The following is a 21,444-nucleotide window of genomic DNA, read 5'->3' as shown; positions in this document are numbered from 1 at the left end:
GAGAAGAAAATATCTTAAATATCTTCCCCACATGGAAAAGCTGAGGAACCAATAAAAGTGTTAAGTTCACCTTTTTATTGATAGCTTCCAGACCAAGTGAGTCAATTATATCCTCTTAATGAAATGTACATAACCTAGTCATGAATTGTGAATAAAGCTGATTGAATGAATGTGTTGTTGTATGACTCAGGGCCTTCACAGTAGAGGTACTGTATTTCCCTGTCTCACTGATGGTGCCTTCAGGTGCTGCTGGAAAGCTCCAACTTGTAATTTGCCTTACTCACCTCGCCACCATGTTTGGTTAACTGGCGTCTTTGGTGGGGGATGAAAGTGCCACAGACAGGGTTACTCTGTGATAAACTTAGTCTTTGTCAGTTTGGTCAAATGTGTCAACACAAGAGGCATGAGGAGGCATTGGAGCTGATGTTGTTTGAGACTGGCATGGTGTGAATGTGAATCAACTGCCTTCACAAATGGGCTTGGAGTGGAATACCTATTTGGCTCTTCTTACACCTTGCCCCATAAAAATACCACCCTTATTATCATTTGAAAATTTAATACCGAAACTGATAAAAACAAGGCATCTTTAAAAGATAAAAACTAAACTGGAGTTAGCAAACCCACTCTGAAAACTAACTGAAATTTAACTGAATTGAAAACAAAAATTTAAAAAAAGAAAGAAAAATAAAAACTAACGAAAGATACAAAATTATTGTTACTCTAGCAACCACTGGAAAAACAACTAAACAAAGAACGCTGTAATGCCTCGACCTACGGTCTCACTTATTTCCGAAAGCATTGAAGGCACCATCAGCCTGGCCCCGCCCTCCTTTCCTGCCAACGGTCGCTCCCGCCGAGTGGAAACTCAAACGACTTCCTTCGCTCCGCCTCCCTGCGACTCTATAAATAGCAGCGCCGCAGCTTTCCTCCAGCATTACAGCCTTCATTCACCGAATCCTCGACGTCGGCAAGAAGGACAAGAAAAAAATCAGAAAAATGGTGAGTATTGAGCCAAACTAGTGTTTAAACTCTTATATAGGTAAAAACAGCCTTAGAAACATGTTAACTGGCTACCATTGCTGTTGGCATCCACACGCACAATGTCTTAAATTCATGGTTCTAACGGTCAACTTTAAATGTTCGTTATTTATGGACTAATTAGCAACACAAACTGTATTTATTCAGTTCTTTAAGGTGCTAGGCTGGTTTCTGTGTTAGTGCGCACTCACCAGCGTGGGACCGTCGCCAAAAAGCTGGCGCAGCTCCGGGGCGAAAATTAATCGAAAAAAAGAGAGAAATAAATAAGTAAATATAAGATTGTTGTTTTATTGTACCTTGGTCACATTGTGGTCTGGATAATGCGTGGCTTTATTCTAAAGTCGGTGTAACTTTAGTTGGAAACTGAAAACGATTTGAAAAGTCAGTTTGATCTGGAAGGCGCAATCTGATAACGGCCGCATGGTCCGTGAACGCCGCACACAGCAGTGAGTTACCATTGTGTGGGGGTAGGGGGAGTTTCACTATGGATTTTTCCCCCTCTGTAGCACATTGGGAGTTTTCACTGATCTGCTGCTGTGCTGGTTTTGCATGTGGGAGGGGGGAGGACAGGGCAGCTCACCCAGCTCAGGTCTGCAGTGAAACCATGTGACTCAGCATGCATTCAAATGCCTTCAAGGTGTGGAAACTCACCACCCAAGGCAGGGCTGCCACTCACTGTTATCACAATTATGGTCCAGCAGTTTGTATTCATGCTAAAGGATTTCACTCTAATTCAGTGCAATCCTCTGGGAAAATACTTTTTTCAAGAATGTACCCCCTTTGAAATATATACTCAGCCAAGTACTCCCTGACTGGTGCAAAAAAAAATTCGTAGAATAAAAAATCCTATAAAGAGAGGTACAACACAGATCCATCAGTGTCTGAAACAACCAGCTCTACTGCTGCTATGTTTCAAACACAAATCTGTTGTCTTGTTTTTTTGTCTGGCCTCTTGATCATAGTGAACAAACGTCCTCACTTGACAACCATGGCAGCAGATTTAAGCCAGAAACACACACATTAGATACCTTTGGGAAACTTGAAGGGAATGCTGAATATAAAATACATTTCCACTTCTTTATTGAACTTATTATAGCATAGGGTAATTATTTTAGGCATTATACATGACTGACTTAAAATATATATAGATTAGATATATAGAGAGAGATAGATAGATGGATAGATAGATAGATATAGATAGATAGATATATACATATATCTATATCTATATCTATATAAACTTAAAAAAAAACACCACAAAATTCTTGTACCCCATTTGAGAACCACTGATGTAAAGAAAGTTATTATAAATGCAAACAAATTAAAAACAAAGACAAAATAAATAACAGTTGCTTGTGGGAATCACAAAAAGACAGGCAGGCCTGATACAGTGCCACATTTGCATGTATTTGTGCTATTAAAAGATTGTTCCAGCTGTTTCCATTAGTCTCCTTTGCCATTTTCCCTTCAGCAACTAAGTGATGACTGGTTTTGCAGCAGGACGGTGCAGTTATTAAAAGAAAATTGCAGTAGAAACTTAACATTTCCCGGAGGCTGCTATTGTGTTGTAGTGGCAGCTGCTTGAGAAATAAATGAACTCCTCTTTGGTGGTCAGCCCAATTGTTTTACTTTCCATTAAACTGCATATTGTAAAAAGCCCAAGCGGAGACAGAGCAGATATTAAAGTATTTTTTTGGACATGCTTGTGAGCAGTAAAGCTGCCTGTGTATGATAGCAATTGATCACAGTTGGAACATTCAGCAATAAATTACAATAAGATTGGTCAGTATGCAGTCCTGCTCTACAGTCAAGAAAATGACGTTTTTATGTGGCCTGCTGGCAAAAGGGAAAACAAGGCCCATGCTGTAAATACCTCAATTATCCTTAAAGTCAAAAAGAGGTCAGCATTCAGTTGCACTAAAGTTTGAAACTGCCCATTATTGAAACCTCCTTATCTGAGTTATTGTGAGGCTACATGCCGTTTGATCTTTCTCAGACTGTTCTCAGGAGCTGCTAAGATTAATCTGGTGCTTTCAAGAGAGAAGCGATACTTTTAGATTTTAGTAGTTAGATATTATTGAGAGCAGAACTGCATAGCTGTAGGTTGGAGAGCTAACAGTGAAATCTGTACATGTCATCCTTACATAATATGCTAACCTGTAAGGAGGGAGATAATAGTGAGTTTAATCTTGTCCTCATTTTTCTGGGTGGGGACATCCTGAAACCCCTTGAAGAATCCCTGCAGGTCCCAGGAGCCCACTGTAGGAAACCAGTGCTCTAGGCAAAACCCACAGTATGACTAATGATAAAAATTGCCTTAACCCACTGGGGATGTATCATCTGAAGAGGCGGCTTACCCAAGCATTAGTGTTTAGTGCAATAACTGGCTTTTAAAAAAAACATCAAACCAGGGCATATCATCATGATGGAAGGCACAGTTGTACTGAAACCCAGAGGAATAGTTTCTTGTCTGATCTGGGTTGTTTTTGCACTTCATGCACACCAGATGAAGGGGGTCAAAACAGCTTTATTTCAGTATACCAGTACCAATTAACACAACAGCAAAGGTTTAGCAGAGTAAACCTGCTCATCATTTGCACTTAAGCAGTTAATAATCAAGACAATAGTATTACTTCAATAATCAGTTAAATGTTACAGTCTTGTCAGTAAAAAGCCACAATAGTTGCTGATTCTAGGTCGACTAAGATGCTAGGATTGTCTTTTGTGTTCATATCATAATTTATTTTCTTTTTGCTGCTGGTCAGACAAAGGAAGCAATTTGACTTCTGACGTCCCATGAGACTTTGTCCTCTCTGTATGAAGAGAACAATGTGATTAACTGCTCTTTGTAATCTTCCATAGCGTGAGTGTATTTCCATGCACGTCGGCCAGGCCGGAGCCCAGATGGGCAATGCATGCTGGGAGTTGTACTGCCTGGAGCATGGCATCCAGCCTGACGGTCAGATGCCCAGTGACAAGACCATTGGAGGGGGAGATGACTCCTTCAACACCTTCTTCAGTGAGACTGGAGCTGGAAAACATGTCCCCAGAGCTGTCTTTGTGGACTTGGAGCCAACGGTCATAGGTAAACATGATTTTACTAAACAAAGAATGAACTGGTAGTGTAGGTTGTAGATGATCTGTGGATCAGGTGCTTGTCTCATGCACCAGAAGCCATGCACTGTAAACACTGTACAGTGAAAGTGCTTTTATTGAAAATGTTGTCACTTGTTCACCAGCCTGCGCTGTGTTAAGAACACAGATGAAAATATCTGGTAACAAAATGGTCTACAGTTGAGGTAGATTCCAAGTCTGTGCTTTTCAGTGAGCTCTTAAGACAGACTTTTACATTATACATTTAAGTTGTACAGTGAACGTATCTCACAAAGCCAGCATGCTAAGAATTTTATAGACATGGAACAGATGCACATGCATCATATATATTATACATTGATCAAATCTGTAAGGACAAGAGCCAACATGGTTCACAAAAGCATATCAGCTTGACTGTTAATGATATTGTTACTTTGACAGCTAAAAGCTTGAAATGTAAAATGGGAGCATTTTCACAGTAAATGGCATATAATGAGCATCTTGAATCAAATAGGGCATCATTGAACCTCATTTCTTCATTTGCATTCCTCCACAGATGAGGTACGTACAGGTACCTACCGCCAGTTGTTCCACCCTGAGCAGCTGATCACTGGAAAGGAAGATGCAGCCAACAACTATGCCCGTGGTCACTACACCATTGGCAAGGAGATCATTGATCTGGTTCTGGACAGGACTCGTAAGCTGGTTAGTGACATCAAATAACTTCAAACTTGCCTGAAAAGCAGCCAGTGGAAGACTGGCTTTTAAACTCATGGGGGGGAGATGTATGAGAACCAGCCATGCTACATCTTTTTACTGTTTTTGTTCACCCAGGCTGATCAGTGCACTGGACTCCAAGGTTTCCTCATCTTCCACTCCTTTGGAGGAGGAACTGGCTCTGGCTTCACCTCCCTGCTGATGGAGCGACTCTCTGTCGACTATGGGAAGAAGTCCAAGTTGGAGTTTGCGGTTTACCCAGCTCCTCAAGTGTCCACAGCCGTGGTGGAGCCATACAACTCCATCCTGACCACCCACACCACCCTGGAGCACTCTGACTGTGCCTTCATGGTGGACAACGAGGCCATCTATGACATCTGCCGCAGGAACCTGGACATTGAGCGTCCCACCTACACCAACCTCAACAGGCTGATCGGCCAGATTGTCTCATCCATCACTGCCTCTCTGCGTTTCGATGGGGCCTTGAACGTGGATCTGACAGAGTTCCAGACCAATCTGGTGCCCTACCCTCGTATCCACTTCCCTCTGGCCACCTACGCCCCAGTTATCTCTGCTGAGAAGGCCTATCATGAGCAGCTGTCTGTCGCTGACATCACAAACGCCTGCTTTGAGCCAGCCAATCAGATGGTGAAATGTGATCCTCGCCATGGCAAGTACATGGCCTGCTGCCTCCTGTACCGTGGTGATGTTGTACCCAAAGACGTCAACTCTGCTATCGCCACAATCAAGACGAAGCGCACCATCCAGTTTGTGGACTGGTGTCCCACAGGCTTCAAGGTGGGCATCAACTACCAGCCTCCCACTGTGGTTCCTGGAGGAGACCTGGCCAAGGTGCAGAGGGCGGTGTGCATGCTGAGCAACACCACAGCCATCGCTGAGGCCTGGGCACGTCTGGACCACAAGTTCGACCTGATGTACGCCAAGAGGGCCTTCGTCCACTGGTATGTTGGTGAGGGAATGGAGGAGGGAGAGTTCTCTGAGGCCAGAGAGGACATGGCTGCCCTGGAGAAGGACTACGAAGAGGTGGGAACCGACAGCATCGGAGAGGAGGATGAAGGAGAGGAGTACTAGCTCACTGAAGCACCTCTGGCTCACTGCTGCTCCATTGCAATTTAGAAAAATAAGCTGAACACCAAAATGGACATGCTATATTGAAAGTCATTCCATATTTGAAACATTCCACCATAAAACCATAAGCTTACATAAAAACATTTTAATAAAAAGAACATTAAAGCAAGTGAATTTGTCTTGTGTTTTCTTGGACAGTGTACCAACGGATCATATGACAGTCATGCATCTGTTTTTATTATCAACAGGACTTCAAATGTCTTGTATTCACTTGCAACTGGACAGGAGGTTTCATAACAAGGTCCTCATGTAGGACAGGAAAACAAGGCTTTCTGCTTTAACTGGTGTATTTCAAAGTATGGAGGTTTGGAGTCTGAAATTGAACCATTTCTTGCACCAGTGGTGAAATGATTTAAAACATGTAACCATTTGAAATTACAGAACACTAAATACATGCAAATAGCCAGTAAGTAGCTCAGCAGGATTTTCTAAACCTTTTCATGCTTAGGACCCTTGAAATGCTGAATATACCATGGACCACTGTTAGGGAGGGTTTTGTCCTGAGGGATTTCCTGAGAAGACTGTGAAATAATATAAACTATGATCAAGACATTCCAGGGAATATCAAGTGAAATGGGCCTTTATCTATTTATCCTTTTACTGTGGACTCCTGGTCCTCAGTTTGGGAACCAGAGCACTTCCTGCAGACCTGAAAGTAAAAACCTGTTTGACTCCAAATTTGTTTCTGTGATTAAAAATTGGTTTCTGTCTGCCAAACATTTCACATACTGCATAACTGTTTGACCAGACTCTATGATTTGCCCTTCCTTCTGCCGGGTGAAGTCCACATTAATGATGCAGGGGGATAAAAGTGTCTATAATCCTCAAAGTAATCCTTTAAATAGAGTGGAAGTTGATTAATCTTCCTCTGTGCATGGATGGGGAGATGATGAGGCTTTAACCTTGGGTGCTGGTGTGGTAATGTGAAACTGTATTGACGTCTAAATGGTGCATTGATTTGTGTACTAATTCTGGCCCGGGCTGGGTGTCGGAGCAGCTGTGACCCCCGCCACCCCCTCGACAGGACAGACAGTCATGTTTCTAGGTTAACCCAACTGAGAGATGTGGGAGTGAGGAGACTTGTTTCTTTCTAGGCCACAGGACTTGCAACCGTGTCCTGCTGACGCCACACAAAAGATCTTAAACCCAGCATCATTAATCACCGCATGGATTTGGCTCACAGTGCCAGCAGTGCCGCCACTGTTGGGCCTGGTAGAGGAGATAAGGCCAGACGGTTGGGGCCCGCTTGCGATAACCGAAGCCTTCTGCAGAAAAACAAAAACGTCTCCACTTTCTTCCTGGTTGTCATTTATTTTTCTTTGTATTTCTGTCATGTATAATCCCACTGGGGTCACAGGAATATTGTTTTGGTCTGTTTTTAATACCTGAGATGAAGAATTGAATATTTTTCTGCTCTTGCAAGTAAGCTAAACACCTAAACCCTGTGTCAAATAGCAGACTGATACAGTCTACATTACATTCTCACTTAAACTGAATTCCCTTTACATAGTAAATTAGGACAGCAACTAATTATTTTCTTTGCAAATTATTTTTTATCACTTAGTGTCAAATTAATGCCAAAGTCAAGATACGTAAGAGAAAGAATGTGATAGGTGTATGAATTTTGTATAAGGAATTTAATGGAGCTGCTGTTTACCATTAGCAGTTATGGAGTACTTACAAATACTGCATTTATGTAAGTGACAAATGATGAGTAACAATGAAATTTGCATACATTTATGGTCTCTGCTGTCTTACAGCACATTTAAAATTTGGCAACAGTGATGCATCTATTTTCTTTGCATTCCCTTGTCTAGAAAAAAAATTCAGAGCACAAATTGCAGCTAAGAAAAAAAAAAAAAAGCCCAAAGTATTAATTTTATAATAATGTGGATGGAAAAAATCAACACAATCTTAGCATTGAAGCTGGGATCAGGTAATGTTTGGCATTTTTACTTTATAAATGACAACAATCAATTACTGAAATTATAATCAAGTCAAAGACAGAAGTCACACTGAGTGATTGCAGCACTTGAACACGAAAAGATTTATTTAAGGTCTCACAGTTACAAAATAGCTTCTTTTTTTTTTTAAATCATAGAATAGCATTTTTTATTTCTTTTTTTCTGATTTGCTTGAGGTATACAACTATATATTCAGTGACTTACAATTATCTGAATGGCACACACACAGAGGGGGAGGGGAGCTCGGTGTCATTGTTTTCTGCAGGTGTTAGTAAAATGAGGGAAGGAGGGAGAGTTACTGAGCAGGTGTGTAAACAATCAAGATTACCCATAATGCAACATCACCCCCTCACTTCCTTACAAGACTTGACACTTTAATGCTAACAAGAGTTGGACATTGTTAAGATTTTCAGCATCAATACATTACATTTTTTATTCCTGTCTTTTCAAAACCTTTTCATCCCAAAAATCGTCATGCCGCCCAGCCCAGGTTATTATTCTGACATGAACCAAAAATTCAAAAGATGCAGCACAATTCCAATTTCAACCATAAGCAGCACGACATGTTTTCCGCTTCAATCTGCACTGAATTCAAGAGGAATGTCACTCGTACATTTTCAGACTGGATTTGCACAAGAGGACGAAAATCTGATGTTTAGTGGTTTGCGGCTTAAGCTGTGTGCATGAGCAGTGCAATATATCGTACTATTTTTTTTTTTTTCCATTTACATTTGGCGGAATTATCTTGTTATCATCATGTGTTTTCCACAATTAATTTTCTGACATCTTGAATATAAAGTGTGTAGCAGCACACTCTGATCTAACAGATGCTGGATTTTCCCACCAGCACCTAAACACACCATAGGATCTAAACAGGAAAAAACAGAATCCATGCGGTTACTGTACTCTAATTGGATCTGCACCACTACCAGTTAAAAATCAGACATCTCACTCATGTTCAAATCTTGCCGAACTCTAAAGTCAGCTTTCTGACATCGCCGCTACATTTCAAGGCATCACCCAGTGGGGGAGAGAGAAGCACAAAGTCATTCATCTTCATGATAATCATCATCTTGAGAGAGAAAAGGCGAGGTAAAGTACAGCTGATGATTTCAGTAAAGTACAATTCTGAGTTTAAGGAGGGGCTGGTGGGTGGTTGGTGTAGGGGTCAGTCCGTCAGGCAGCGTGTTGGCAGAGGGGTGGCGAGGAACCGGCAGGCAGGTCTGGATCGAGCTGGTTTTACTGGGGAAGAGCTTTCAGGATGGCGTTGACTTCCTCTGCGACGGCCGTCAGGGCAAACTCGAACTGATCCTTGGAACAGAAAGACAGACAGTTTAATGATTTACAAGATAGTTTACATAGTCTTTTGTAGGAGTGAATGGGTAGATGGTTAGATGTGCAGGTAAGAGGAATGTAGACAGGTATAATTGTACTTGCACACAGTTAAATAAACAATTTAAATACAAGAAGTGTGATGAAATGTGAAAAGAGGATGAACAGGTAATAGAACAAAATAGAGCCTGCCACCTGCTCATGGTTGTGTAATCATTGCAGGAACAGAGTACAGCCATTAGATGGCACCATCAACATGGTTACCTGATCATTTTGTTTTAACATGATCAACAGCAAGGGGAAAGATAAGAAAACTACACCCATAAGAAGTTATGGGCTCCTCAAATCCATTTGTTATGTATTACAGCATGGCTTAGTACAACTTGTGATACTTTGATCAGTGGGCATCCAGCTCTGTGGAGTCAGCAGATTATATGTTTAAGTCCCATGGAGTAAAAATTTGGTTTGACATCCAGCACTAGAGGGAGACTGAAATGATCTAAGACAAGCTAAACTTGAGTTTCAGTCAAGAGCTCAGAGGCATGATCCTTAGACATCCCAGTTCACCACCTCAGTTTTAACCTTAAGTTAGCTTCTGTTTTAAGAGTCACTAACCAGAGACTTTCAGAGATCAAGTTAAGAAACAAAGGCTACTGACATCGGTAGGTACACAGCTGCACACTTTGGCTGCAAATAAAAGTGGAAAGCCAACATCCTCAGCAAAGACCAAGAAGCTTTAAGAAAAATATTAAGAGGTGCACTGCTACTAGAAAACACTGAGTTTGTGGATTCAAGAGTTACACTTACTGGTTGCCATGGTGTTTTGAAAGCCAGCATCCCAAATAAAGACTTAAAAGCTCTGAGGCACAACAACCTGAAAATGTGAGACCCACTGGCTCAATGTGCTGGGTAACTCCACGTGAATGTCGAGGTTGTGGGTTCAAGCCTGAGCAAAAGCATTCATCTTGAAGATTAACATCCTGAGCAAAGACCAAAAAGCTGTTAGAAAAAAAAATACTTGGCACTTGTATGACCTTGACACTGAGGTTGTAAGTTTGAGCCTGGGCACTGCCATGTGTTTTAGAAGCTGACACCCATTGGAAAGACTGAAAAGACTTTCCTCTGGGTTATTAGCTCCCTCATCGTGTTCATACTACTAAAGATAAGGGAAAATCCTAACACTGCAAACACACTTAGTTCTCTCGAGATTTGATCCAGCAACCTGCTGCATCACAGCCACCTGCCAAACCCGCCTAACAGCAACTTATCTTTTGAGGAGTTGAGAGCTGGCACTATGTAATAATGCCTGAGGTGATTCATAAAAGTTTTATGACCACACAAATTTTTCCAGTGCATTCTGGGGGTGAAAACTGGATCAGAGAACAAAGAAGTTCATATTTCAAAGCAGAAGAACAAGTCAGCAGAGGAAAATGCCAGTGCAACACCAAAGAAGATGAAAGTAGACATGTTTCCAGCAGTGCGAAAGAAGCTAAAGCAAATCTCGACTGAGCAATAATCTATTGATTCAATTACATTATAGTGCAAAATTACAAAATACAAGAAACATGTCATTAAAAGGGACCAAAATGGCACCAAAAAAATCATGTGGATGGATGCATCACATACTCACAACCTTCTAGTCACAATCCAGTCAACTTGGCTGTGACTTACCTTGGTGCGAACCATCCCAGGCCGCTGGTCACGCACATGCTCCAGTGTGGCAGCGATGTCAATCTCTTTCACCCCTGCAAGTCGAAAGAAAACACACTCTTTTATTAAAGGGCAACAGATCTATGCTTCCCCTCGAGTGTGCTTCAATCAAACTGCTATTGTTGCTGCTGGAAATGCTGAAAAGCAGCACTTCTTGCATGGACAGAAATCTAAAAGCTTTGAACTGTATCAATCCTTGTTATGAGTAAATGCTTTCATGACAAACCTCTTGGCTTAGTCTTTATAAATAAATTGGACCAGCTAGACAAACATCCTCACCTTTAGCCATACGGTTCAGAACCATGTCGATCAGGATGTAAGTCCCAGTCCGTCCTGTCCCGTCACTACACAGGAAACAATACATCCCACCATTTAAATCTCAATGTAAGCATAGCTCACACTGTAAAACTGTACATAATGATATGATGATATGGGATAAATGCATGTTTTTCCATTTTTAATATTATGCTACTATTTACTATGCTTAATTTGAAAGCAAATATCACTGCAAATCAGGGATATTGAATTCCATTTCCCTCACCTATCATTTATGCAATTTGTCAGCTAAATGTTTCTTCTCACGTTCCCATTTTTACAATATGTATGCAAAAATCATTCCTTTTTCCATCACTGAAAAGGTTTTTTGCCAATTATTTACCAGTTTTGCTTAATTATGGTGTAAGTCTGCCACCAAGTGGGCTTAAGAGGTACTACAACTAGAGATTACCTGCAGTGCACGATGATGGGGCAGGATCTACCTCTGTAGCACTTGTTCACCTTTCTGTGAACAGAGAGAGAGAGGGAGAGAGAAAGAGGACACAACATGTGAGCAATTTATGAGTTTAAAGCAAATTAAAGCCAACAATGGCACGGTGCAAAAATATTTTATTTGAGAGAGTGAATGCCTCCTCATCCTATATCATTATCCAGCTCCAGCATCCCCACCAAGCCTTTTAAAGAATAGACATACATTCAATGAACAGAAAAAAGCATATGCCCTTATTTGGCAAAAGGACCTTAACACTTAAGTAAATAACCAAAGGGAATCTGTTTTTTCTCCCAAAAGTTGACATTATATTGTTTTTAAGATTTAACTCTACCATAACTCTGATGGACATTTTATTCTTCATGGAAAAAGCCCTCACAAATGTAAAATAAGTGTTAGTATGTATGTGGTTGTATGTGCAAGCTTGCGTGCATACATGCATATTTGTGTGTTTATTCATTCAGGAGTGCAAAGTCTGCTTCCCTGGCTGATGCCTGCTTATGATTGACAGCTGCTTCAACCAGTCAAGCAGCATGCACGTGTTAGAGAGAAACAGAGAGAGAGAGTGAGAGAGGGTTTTTTTCGGCGATGGACCTCCTGCTGCAGCCACATCAGTCCATGATCATTTTTGTGACTATGCAACTGGACCCAGACTACTAGCTGCAAATCACAAGAATGACACAGACAGATATGTTAAAAAATAAACCAAGGGCCCCGCTGACCTCCATCGCACAGGGTGGGAGTACGGGGAGAGAGGAGGGACAAAAAGGGAGGGGAGAGGGGATATTCAGTAACAGTGGGGTGATGAAAGATGAGAGCCACAGATCAGAATGATGAAACAAAGAGATCAATGGTAGAAATATCATTCATGTTGCTGAATCGCGTTACAAATTAATTTGAGTTGAGAAGAGAAAAAAAAGAGGAATCAGAAATGATGCAAATCTCACAGGACAAAATGGTGGTAGATCTGAACAGAGACTGTTGAGGGAGGAGGCAGAAAACGAGAACAAGAGGAGGCAGACGCAGCGGGGTTAGTAGAGGAGAAGTGCTCTGGGTTCCCAAACGCATCTTGACAACAAGTTCATCTTTGTCCCACGTTAAATCCAAGGAACTTAGTTTAAGACGCTTTTGGGAAACCAGGCTGAGATTTGATGCGGGACGCTGGAAGTTTGGAGAGCATGCATCAAGCAACTTCTGTTGGATGATTTGGATGATTTTTCTCCCATCCCATTAAATTTTGTTTTCACACTTATATTCATCCCATGAAGGTTGATCAACTTGCTCCTTTTCAGCAACCCCATGCTTCACACACTGGAGCAAATGCAGAGCACCTCAAATATTATGGGTGTTAAGGATTCATTCAATCACTGATACTGAATTCAATCAGCTCAAATGCATCATTCAGCTAAAAGAAACCCCTTATGAAATATATTTTTTGAAAGTTGGGAAAAAAATTTTCAGATCAGTTTATATTGTATTATATGGTTCGTATTGTCCAGTATCCATTTTTTCTTGCTAGATTTTTCATGAATGAGTCAAGGTGCAAGGTTTGGCTACATTTTCATAGATGAAAGGCTGGCCGAAATAAAGACAGACTTGAAAAGAACGAGCACATCAAATAGAATAGCCAAGCAAATTGCTGACATTTGTTTGTCTTTTTCATTATTATTCTGCCAGTTGCTTCTCATATGAATGTCAAAGTCAAGTGCATATACTAGGGACTGTAGCTATCTCTCAGCAGGTTTGGCCAGGTTCTAATGCCAGTGGAAACACTGAGCACAAAACTAAACCCTGGCCAGTGGAGACTTGACATAAAACATGACTGCTTAAACTCAAACAGGGACTTGAGGTGCAGTAATTTTACATTTCAGTGTCTTCTACAGTTACATCTGCATTCTACAAGTGCAGTCAGTTGCAGTTACAACCATATCGAATATTATTTTGTAAATGCAGGACTGTGAGGTACAGTGGATTTTCAAAAAGTTCAAAAAACTGGATACAGTTCACTCCATGTTTTATCTACCAAGGTTTAATCACTAATGGCCAACAGTGAAATGTCTTCACCAGCGTATGAAGACATTTCAGAATCATTATGAAGACATGCGATGATGACGACATGATGACGTGAGGACATGCGGTGAGGTGCAGTACCTGCGGAAGTCCAGCAGGGGGCGCGTGGAGGTGGGGATGCCCTGCGCGGGCCAGCTGAGGAAGTGGAACTGGGTCAGCGTCCTCGTCTCCTGCGTCTGCACGTTCTTCAGGTAGAAACTTCGCACCAGGAAGTCGTTACACCAGATATGTTCCGACACCAAGTTCACCTGAAGGCACACACACACACACACACACATTTACTCTTTATGACAGTTTCACCAGATACAAAGTGGTGGCTCTGAGGATGAGACACATGCACACACACTCTCTTCTCTCACCTCGTAGATGTGGTAGAGGGAGGAGCCCTCGTCAGGCCAGTAGCGGTCACACTGTTTCTCTCCGTCCTCCACCAGGGCCGTCATCATCACTATCACCGTGCAGCCGTTCTCCCAAACCATCTGCAGCCCCATCACATCAACATCAACATTCACTCGGTATAGACAGTCTGTAACCTAACTATTATCATTACTACCAAGAAGATGAAAAAAATCATAAGTAGAGGAAGAAAAAGAAGAAGAGGAAGGAGTAGAAGAGGTTGATGAAAAGGAAGAAGAAAAATGAGGAGAAAATGGAAGAGAATAAATAGAGGAAGGAAATGAAAACAATCAAGATGAAGAAAAAAGTAGGAGAAGAAAAAACACCAAAACATATACTGACTTTGCTCCACTGTATTAATCTATGGTGAAATGAACAGTAGTGAAAATTTAATAAGACTGAAAGAAAAATAAGCTGCTGAATGCATGATGTAATGCCATTTCCACCCTTTGCACTAAGACTCACTGCCTCAGCTGATACACATGCAGATATGAGATTCTTTTGGGTCTTAGATACATACATATTTAACTTTGACTTAGCTGTACCTCTAACTGCTGTTTAGACACTTCCTTCATGTGCTGCTAACCTCAGGACTGTGTCACTGACCTGCCAGAAGTCCGATATGGTGTGTGACAGCGGCCCCTGGGTGGCAATGTAGGCAGGCATCCGGGGGTCATGCTCGATCTATAGGGGAAGGGTTTGGGAAGGCAAGGGTCAGAGATCACGAACAACTAAAGTCTCAGTCACCATGGAAACCAGCTGCGACGGTGACAGATTCTTTCATTTGTATGTAATTAGGTCAGGGAACCTTCTTTGTCAATAGGCCACAGTGGCGGATGGATCCCGACTTTACTTTTTACTTTCTTACCCGGCAAATCTGAGGGCGCCAAAGCAGATCGCACAACAGACAGACTCACCAACCACAGACAGAATGGTATCCACAATTTGCCTGATGGCTGGTGGTACATTCCCACCTTGTTTGCTGTCTACTTTAACATGAGAACAACGATGCCAAGTGAAACATGTTTTGTTTTTAGGGTTAGGGTTAGGGTTAGGGTTATTCTTTTTTTTGTAGAAAATGCAACATAATGTGCCATAATAAAAGGTAGTGCAACATAAGGAAACATAGCATCACAAAACGCAGCATAACATGAGATCTGTCTGTCTGTGTCTGGTTGGGGAGACCTGTAGAAAAAAAACATGAAGGGGGGAGGGGGTTCAGCTCATGGACAGAAAGTTACTGAATGGTAGCCAGCTGTTATGATATCTTTCTATTTTGTCTTTATGTCTTTATGGTCTGGTTGTAAATTCATCTAGTGTTAAATGGTCATTTTGGTCCTGTTTGTCCAGTTTAGTAAGACAGCGATATGAGTACAAAGTCCTGATGGAGTGGGTTGATGTTGATGGATGATAGGTCACCGAGCAATCCAGTTTTGGTTTGGATCGAAGGGATTTCAGCGAGGTTGGACAGAGTAGTGCTGTTACCACGGGGACTGAAGACTACAGAAGAAGAGGTGGGGGTCTGGAGAAGCGACGGGCTGGCTTACTATCGTGCTGGCGTTGATGTAGTCGGCCCGGGACGGGTTGATCTCCGCTTTCAGCTTCACCCTCGAGTGGTCATCTGAAGGAGGACAGGAACACTTCAGGTAACTGTCTGACAAACTGAAACTCATCGGTCACTCATGGTATGGCAAAGCTGCACTGAACTGTAGAAAGGGCTTCATTTGATGCACCTGAGTGATTCAAGGGCATTCAGTCAAATGATTAGAAAAAACGTTTATGAAAAACGGCAAGGAAAAAGCAAGGCACCCATGACTTTGCATGTATTCATATTCTAACCCAGTTACCCACTTAGTGTCTGGCTGTATATTCCAAGCCTTATGCAAGATGTCAGCTCCTACTATTCAATAAGATCACCCTGATTAAAATAATACATGTTGACTTTTTGTCCTCAAATACCTCCAAAGTAAATTTTGGGGCAGGTGCATAATATATTGGTTTGACATTTCTAGCACTCCCTGGGTCATTTACAACAACTCACGTATTTGATGATGTATGTATCTGATGCTTGTAGGTGTCTTTGGATTAAAGCATGCATCTAATTGTATATGTTATGATATATTTGCATCTTCTTGTTGCAAACCTTTCTTGCTCGCTATTTCTATCAAAAGGGAAGGGCATCACTAAATTATGTAAATCCCAATGCCAGCTGTGATACTAATGTCCTGTTATCTTTTGAGTATGTTATTTCAGCAGTTTGCCCTTGAAGAAAGACTGATTTGGGACTCACAGGGCACCGAGTCAGGGCAGCGGTTCTTCTTGGCGTTGGCTTCGCTCTGGGCCACGGAGACGGCGCTGGGCTCAGCCTGGTAGGAGCACAGCGCCTCCCACTCCTTCATCAGACGGTCCTTGTTCCTCAGGTGATCCTCCATGTAGGCCTGGGGAGGAAAGGGGGTGGTTTAAACCCCATTACACCGTTAAAGAAGCAGCTGCTAATTCGTATTTCTTTCAGATCTTATTGTCTTAACTGGATTTTATGACTTATTTTAGTGTTTGCTAATATTCATCTTAACTCTACTATAATGTGAGCTGGCAGAGGGACCTAATACAACCAAAAATATGCTTATTTACAATACCAATTTCCTTCCACTTTCAAGTGCTGAATGATATATTTCAGCTGGGTTGTACAGATGTAATGTAATGCATCTGTTACACTGTGCATCTGGCATCTGTGCAATGCCACATTAAATTTTTATCATAGCATACTCGGGAATAATTTTCAACAATTTTCATATTTTAACTTCATTAAGATCCTGCACGGCTCCTCTATGGGTTGAAGTTTATGAAACCTCTTTAAAAGACTTTGTGCAAAATAAAAATGCATTGCTGCTGAGGCTCAAAACAAGTATTTTTTTTCTTGATATTTTGGAGATATGACATTTTCATTCAGCACAGACAGTAAACCTCCAGTGTCAATAAAATACAGCAACCTCAATCCAGGCACAGCTGCGAGCCAAACATAAAATGTCTTTAATTTGTTGGGAAAAGTGATTTCAGCTGGTGCCGTGCTCAGGCTGAGGCTCGGTCAGAACTGGATCTCTTATCCAATGTCAACACGAGAAGTTTATTGTTCCATGTTTTGTACTCAGTTCCCATCCGCAGAGCACCTGTACAGTTGGTTTGTAAATCTTATTCAAATGCTTTTATACAAATTCATGACCTTGACCTGCAGGAGTCTAACTTTAGAGGTAACTCAGAGGTACACTATGCAAAATGCAAAGTGAGCACCCTTTAGGCTCAACTGACTGAAAACATGGCAGAAGTAAATCAGTGAAGAACCATGCAGCTTCACTCATGAAATTGTATGCTTATTCAATGTCTTTTGTCAGTCTCATTCAAAGCGAGTCCACCTTTTAGCTGCAATTAAAATTCCCAAGATTTTGGAAACAGCTCTGGTGATATGCGGTCATTGCTTTGTGTTTTGCACTCAAATGTCAGCCCAAAATATTGTTATAAGAAGTGCACCCAGTATAGACGCTGCCCTATTATTATTCTTGTACTTCTTTATATTTCTTCCAAATAAACCACTGCAGTTGCTTCTGGGAATATAACCTCTGTGCAGCACAAGATTTCTCCCAGGAAAAAAGGGAACCAACTAATTTGTAAATATTTGATGACCCGGATGTTATCAATTCATGATATTTGTGAGTATTAAAACGGACAAATTTGCAGATTATTACTTTAATTAATTTATTGATCTATTTGTTAAACCTTTCTTTGGGTTCTTGACCCAGTTGTTGCTGACTTGGAAGAAGCGAGGAGGAAATAGTTATTACAGAGAGAGTGGATGTTTTTTGGAAATCCTGCAGACTACAGAATAAATCACTTTTGTTATTTTAAACGGTGCATATTTTGTTATTTGAATGTGCCTAAATTAATCAATCTTGTGCCCTTTTTTTGATAGATACAGGGGTCACCTCACACAATGTGATGCGGGGATCTCAGGGAACCGCCTCAGGTTCTACTGACCAGTATCATGTGACCGGTGGAGATGTCCATGTTGGCCTGGGCCGGCTCCTCGCACCAGGACGGGGTGCTGCTGTGAGAGCTGGGGCTGGCCTGCGCCCCGTCGCTGAACTGGGACGACACGCTGCTGACCCGGGACGTGTCGGTTCCTCCTCCTCCCCCTCCGCCTCCTCCCACAGCTCCTCCTCCTCCCCCTGATCCCCCAACGGCTCCCAGGGCAGCTGCTTCCAGGCGTCCAAACGCACCTTTGGAGGCCATGTGCTGGCGACACAGATCCTGCACGGACGGGACGGCGGAAAGTCACTAACGTGTTTTATTGTTGTTACACCAGTTGTTGTACGTGTTGGCTGGAGTTCCCAGCGGACAGGCAGCCTGCTGGGTGCTCCCCTCACCTGGTACTCCTGGTGAGTGATGGCTCCTCCCTCGGGGCCCAGGCCAAGCTTCTCCGCCGCCAGCCGGTGAGCGTGGTGACGCAGGCAGGCGATGGTCATGGCCGCCACCAGGATGCCGCCCACACAGGCCACGGCCACCAGAGTGGCAAACACCCAGCGGGAGCCCGGCTGGACTCGGGTCGCCAGGGGCAACGCCTTCCCATCATTCCTCTGTGCGGTTGACAAAAACAAGAAAGAGATAAAGGGAGAACAAATAGACACAAAGAGATACAATTCAAGAGAGGAGTTTCATATCGGGGCTGAGCTGTGATAGTGGACGACAAATCGCACCACAACACATTAGACAGCCTCCCCACTATCTGGTCAGCTGTTTGTGTGCGATGCTATCAGAGCACTTAGATTTTCTCTCTTGCTTCCAGACCAGAGCAGGAAATTAACAGTGTTTTCATCTCTCAGCTTCATTGCTTCGCCGGCAAAGGATTAGTTACCTTCAAAAATGCTTGGTAGAGTAGAAAAATAATAAAAACAAAAATAATCCCGACCCATTTCTCCTTGAAAAACCCGTTTGAACCAGCAAAGGCAACATTTTTTTTATAATGTTAAGTCGATTACTGGGCCAAAATTACATGAGCATCATGTGTAGGAGCTAAAAGTGGAGCATGTCTTGAGACGGAAGATCATGAACCTGTAATTCCCGGTACAGCACTGCAGCATGTTCAGTTAAAACACACGCACACACACACACACACACACACCTAATTAGTTAATGAGGCGGATATAACTAGCTACAGTTCAGGGGAAGGACGTGTGGGCAGAAGGACCGAGTGATGGCGAACTCTGAACTCCAGAGGGAGGAGAGGAGGTGTCTCCTCCTTTATTTCTATCCATCCATCTCTGCAGGAGCCCTGGACAGGAATGTGCCTCCGTGCTATACCATGGTGACTGTGTGCACAAACTTCACTGGAGCTCCATCACACCGATACTGAGTGAAATATTCACAGCCAAGATGCCAAACAGAAAACGTCTACATGTCCTGTGCATCATTTTAGACACATTTCCCACAATTCAGCAGGATCTATTTGGGATCTTTGGAAACGTTGGGGTCTCTGGTAGATTTTAAAATAAACTTCTGCGGGTTTGAACAAAACTCAGCCACACAGCGATGACAAAACTACCGATGGGAGCAGCAGAGTTGAGGAGGTTACCGGGCTGGTTTTCAGCTGTGAACTGTGTTTATGAGTTTAAGATTGCAATTAGGAATAGATTTTTTTAGGCTTAAGGGTTAACCAGTTCGTTTCCAGCTGTGGCTTACAGGTGAGATTCAGGATTAAAGGACCACACCGGCATTTTGGGAGATTATCCCACTGGTCACGTCACAAAATGAGACCAGAGGATTGGCACCAAGCAAAATCATCATGCAAATTCTAAAGCATTAGAAAGTTGTATGTTAATTGTAAAGTGCAAAAACAAGAAAATGAAAACACAGCATCAGTGAGGCATGTGTTGCTTGGGAACATTAAAAATTACATTACATTACATTACAAATTACTCTAGTGAAGTGAAAGGAAGTTTTAAGAATGATTTTTTTGTATTTAATTTTTTTTTTTTTTAGGTTTTAATTCATCTGTACACAAGGCATGCTTTCATTATATCCACACAACACAATCCTCCCAGAATATTTATTTATGCAGAACATGCAGATTGTAAATGTTCACAAATTAAGCATATCAGGGATGAGGGGATGTCTGCGGTACTTGTTGGCAACTAGCATCAGCCCAAAAAACACAGAAAATGAGAATTTTTGAGAAGCAGCAGTTCCTGGAGGCAGGAAGGCAGAAAATAAAAGCAGCAGCCAAAGTGAGATTACTGTGACACCGGCTAACATGCTCAGATTATCCTCCTTATCTCCATTCACATCAGGCTAAAATTAATATCTTGAGTTTTCTGACTGCCGGTTCTCTGGGCTCGGATCACTGTGGCATTATTTTTCACGATCCACTGAGAAAATAATCAGTCATTTAATCAATGGATGAGCTGATAGTGAAAATAATCTTCACTTCACATGTTTCGTCCACACAGGAAGTGACACTGCAGAGCCTCAGCATCCAACTATCTCACCTCTTCATCTCTCCTCTTCCTTTCTGTCTCCTCCCTCGCTTTCTCTCCTCTCCTCTCCTCTCCTCTCCTCAGCCATGCACCTTTCCCTCCCCTTTTCCTCTTCCTCCTCAATCTTCTTTTTATTCTCTCCTCCTCCTTTTTTCTCTCCTCCCTTCCGTCCTCTCTCCTTTCCTCCGACTAGCTTTCCTTTCCCGCTCTCCTCTTGATTTCTCTCCTTTCCCCCCTCTCTTTGCCCTCCTTTCCTTTTTTCCTCTTCTCTCCTTTCTTTTTCCTCTCCTCTGTCCTTTCTTCTCCTCCTCTCCTCTGCTCTTTCGCTCCTCCTTGGATGAATTGTCTGTCTTGACCTCCAGACCTCCGCCTTCCTCCCCGTGGGCCCCAGGAATGTGAGGCGCTGTGTGTGTGTGTGTGTGTGTGTGTGTGTGTGTGTCCGTGGTATTTCGGACTATCTGAGAGACATTAGGGGTTTGGGCTGGGAGGGAAGGGGTTCACCTGCTATAATGAAGGGGCCCCAATAGGGTAATGTGTGTGTGTGTGTGTGTGTGTGTGTGTGTGTGAAGATAAAGACAGGCAGAGGTAACAGAAGGAAAAGGATGAAGAAAAACTCTGACCTACATAAGCAGAAATGGTTTTAGGCTGCTGCTTTAATGTTTTGGAGGGAAACATCGGGGCTTAA

General features: G+C 42.4%; 2 protein-coding genes across 2 annotated transcripts in view; one reads left to right on the top strand and one right to left on the bottom strand.

The window, feature by feature from the left end:
- The first annotated feature begins 884 nt into the window (after nucleotides 1-884).
- LOC115375547 (tubulin alpha chain-like) lies at nucleotides 885-6,108 on the top strand. Its single transcript, XM_030074992.1, has 4 exons — nucleotides 885-999; nucleotides 3,901-4,123; nucleotides 4,688-4,836; nucleotides 4,966-6,108. The coding sequence occupies exons 1-4, from the start codon at nucleotides 997-999 to the stop codon at nucleotides 5,938-5,940; spliced, it is 1,350 nt and encodes a 449-aa protein (XP_029930852.1). The 5' UTR covers nucleotides 885-996; the 3' UTR covers nucleotides 5,941-6,108.
- A 1,905-nt stretch (nucleotides 6,109-8,013) lies between these two features.
- Nucleotides 8,014-21,444, bottom strand: part of ptprnb (protein tyrosine phosphatase receptor type Nb) — a 38,180-nt gene continuing 24,749 nt past the window's right edge. The window contains 11 exon segments of the mRNA XM_030074936.1: nucleotides 8,014-9,272; nucleotides 10,965-11,038; nucleotides 11,283-11,347; nucleotides 11,731-11,784; nucleotides 13,921-14,087; nucleotides 14,199-14,318; nucleotides 14,842-14,919; nucleotides 15,783-15,856; nucleotides 16,526-16,673; nucleotides 18,265-18,537; nucleotides 18,654-18,863. Coding sequence (XP_029930796.1) covers nucleotides 9,201-9,272; nucleotides 10,965-11,038; nucleotides 11,283-11,347; nucleotides 11,731-11,784; nucleotides 13,921-14,087; nucleotides 14,199-14,318; nucleotides 14,842-14,919; nucleotides 15,783-15,856; nucleotides 16,526-16,673; nucleotides 18,265-18,537; nucleotides 18,654-18,863 — 1,335 coding nt within the window. The 3' untranslated portion in view covers nucleotides 8,014-9,200.

The sequence above is a fragment of the Myripristis murdjan genome, chromosome 2 (assembly GCF_902150065.1).
Source record: "Myripristis murdjan chromosome 2, fMyrMur1.1, whole genome shotgun sequence".
Lineage (NCBI taxonomy): Eukaryota > Metazoa > Chordata > Actinopteri > Holocentriformes > Holocentridae > Myripristis > Myripristis murdjan.
The sequence above is the reverse complement of the archived record's forward strand: the minus strand, read 5'-3'. Positions and strand labels throughout refer to the sequence as shown.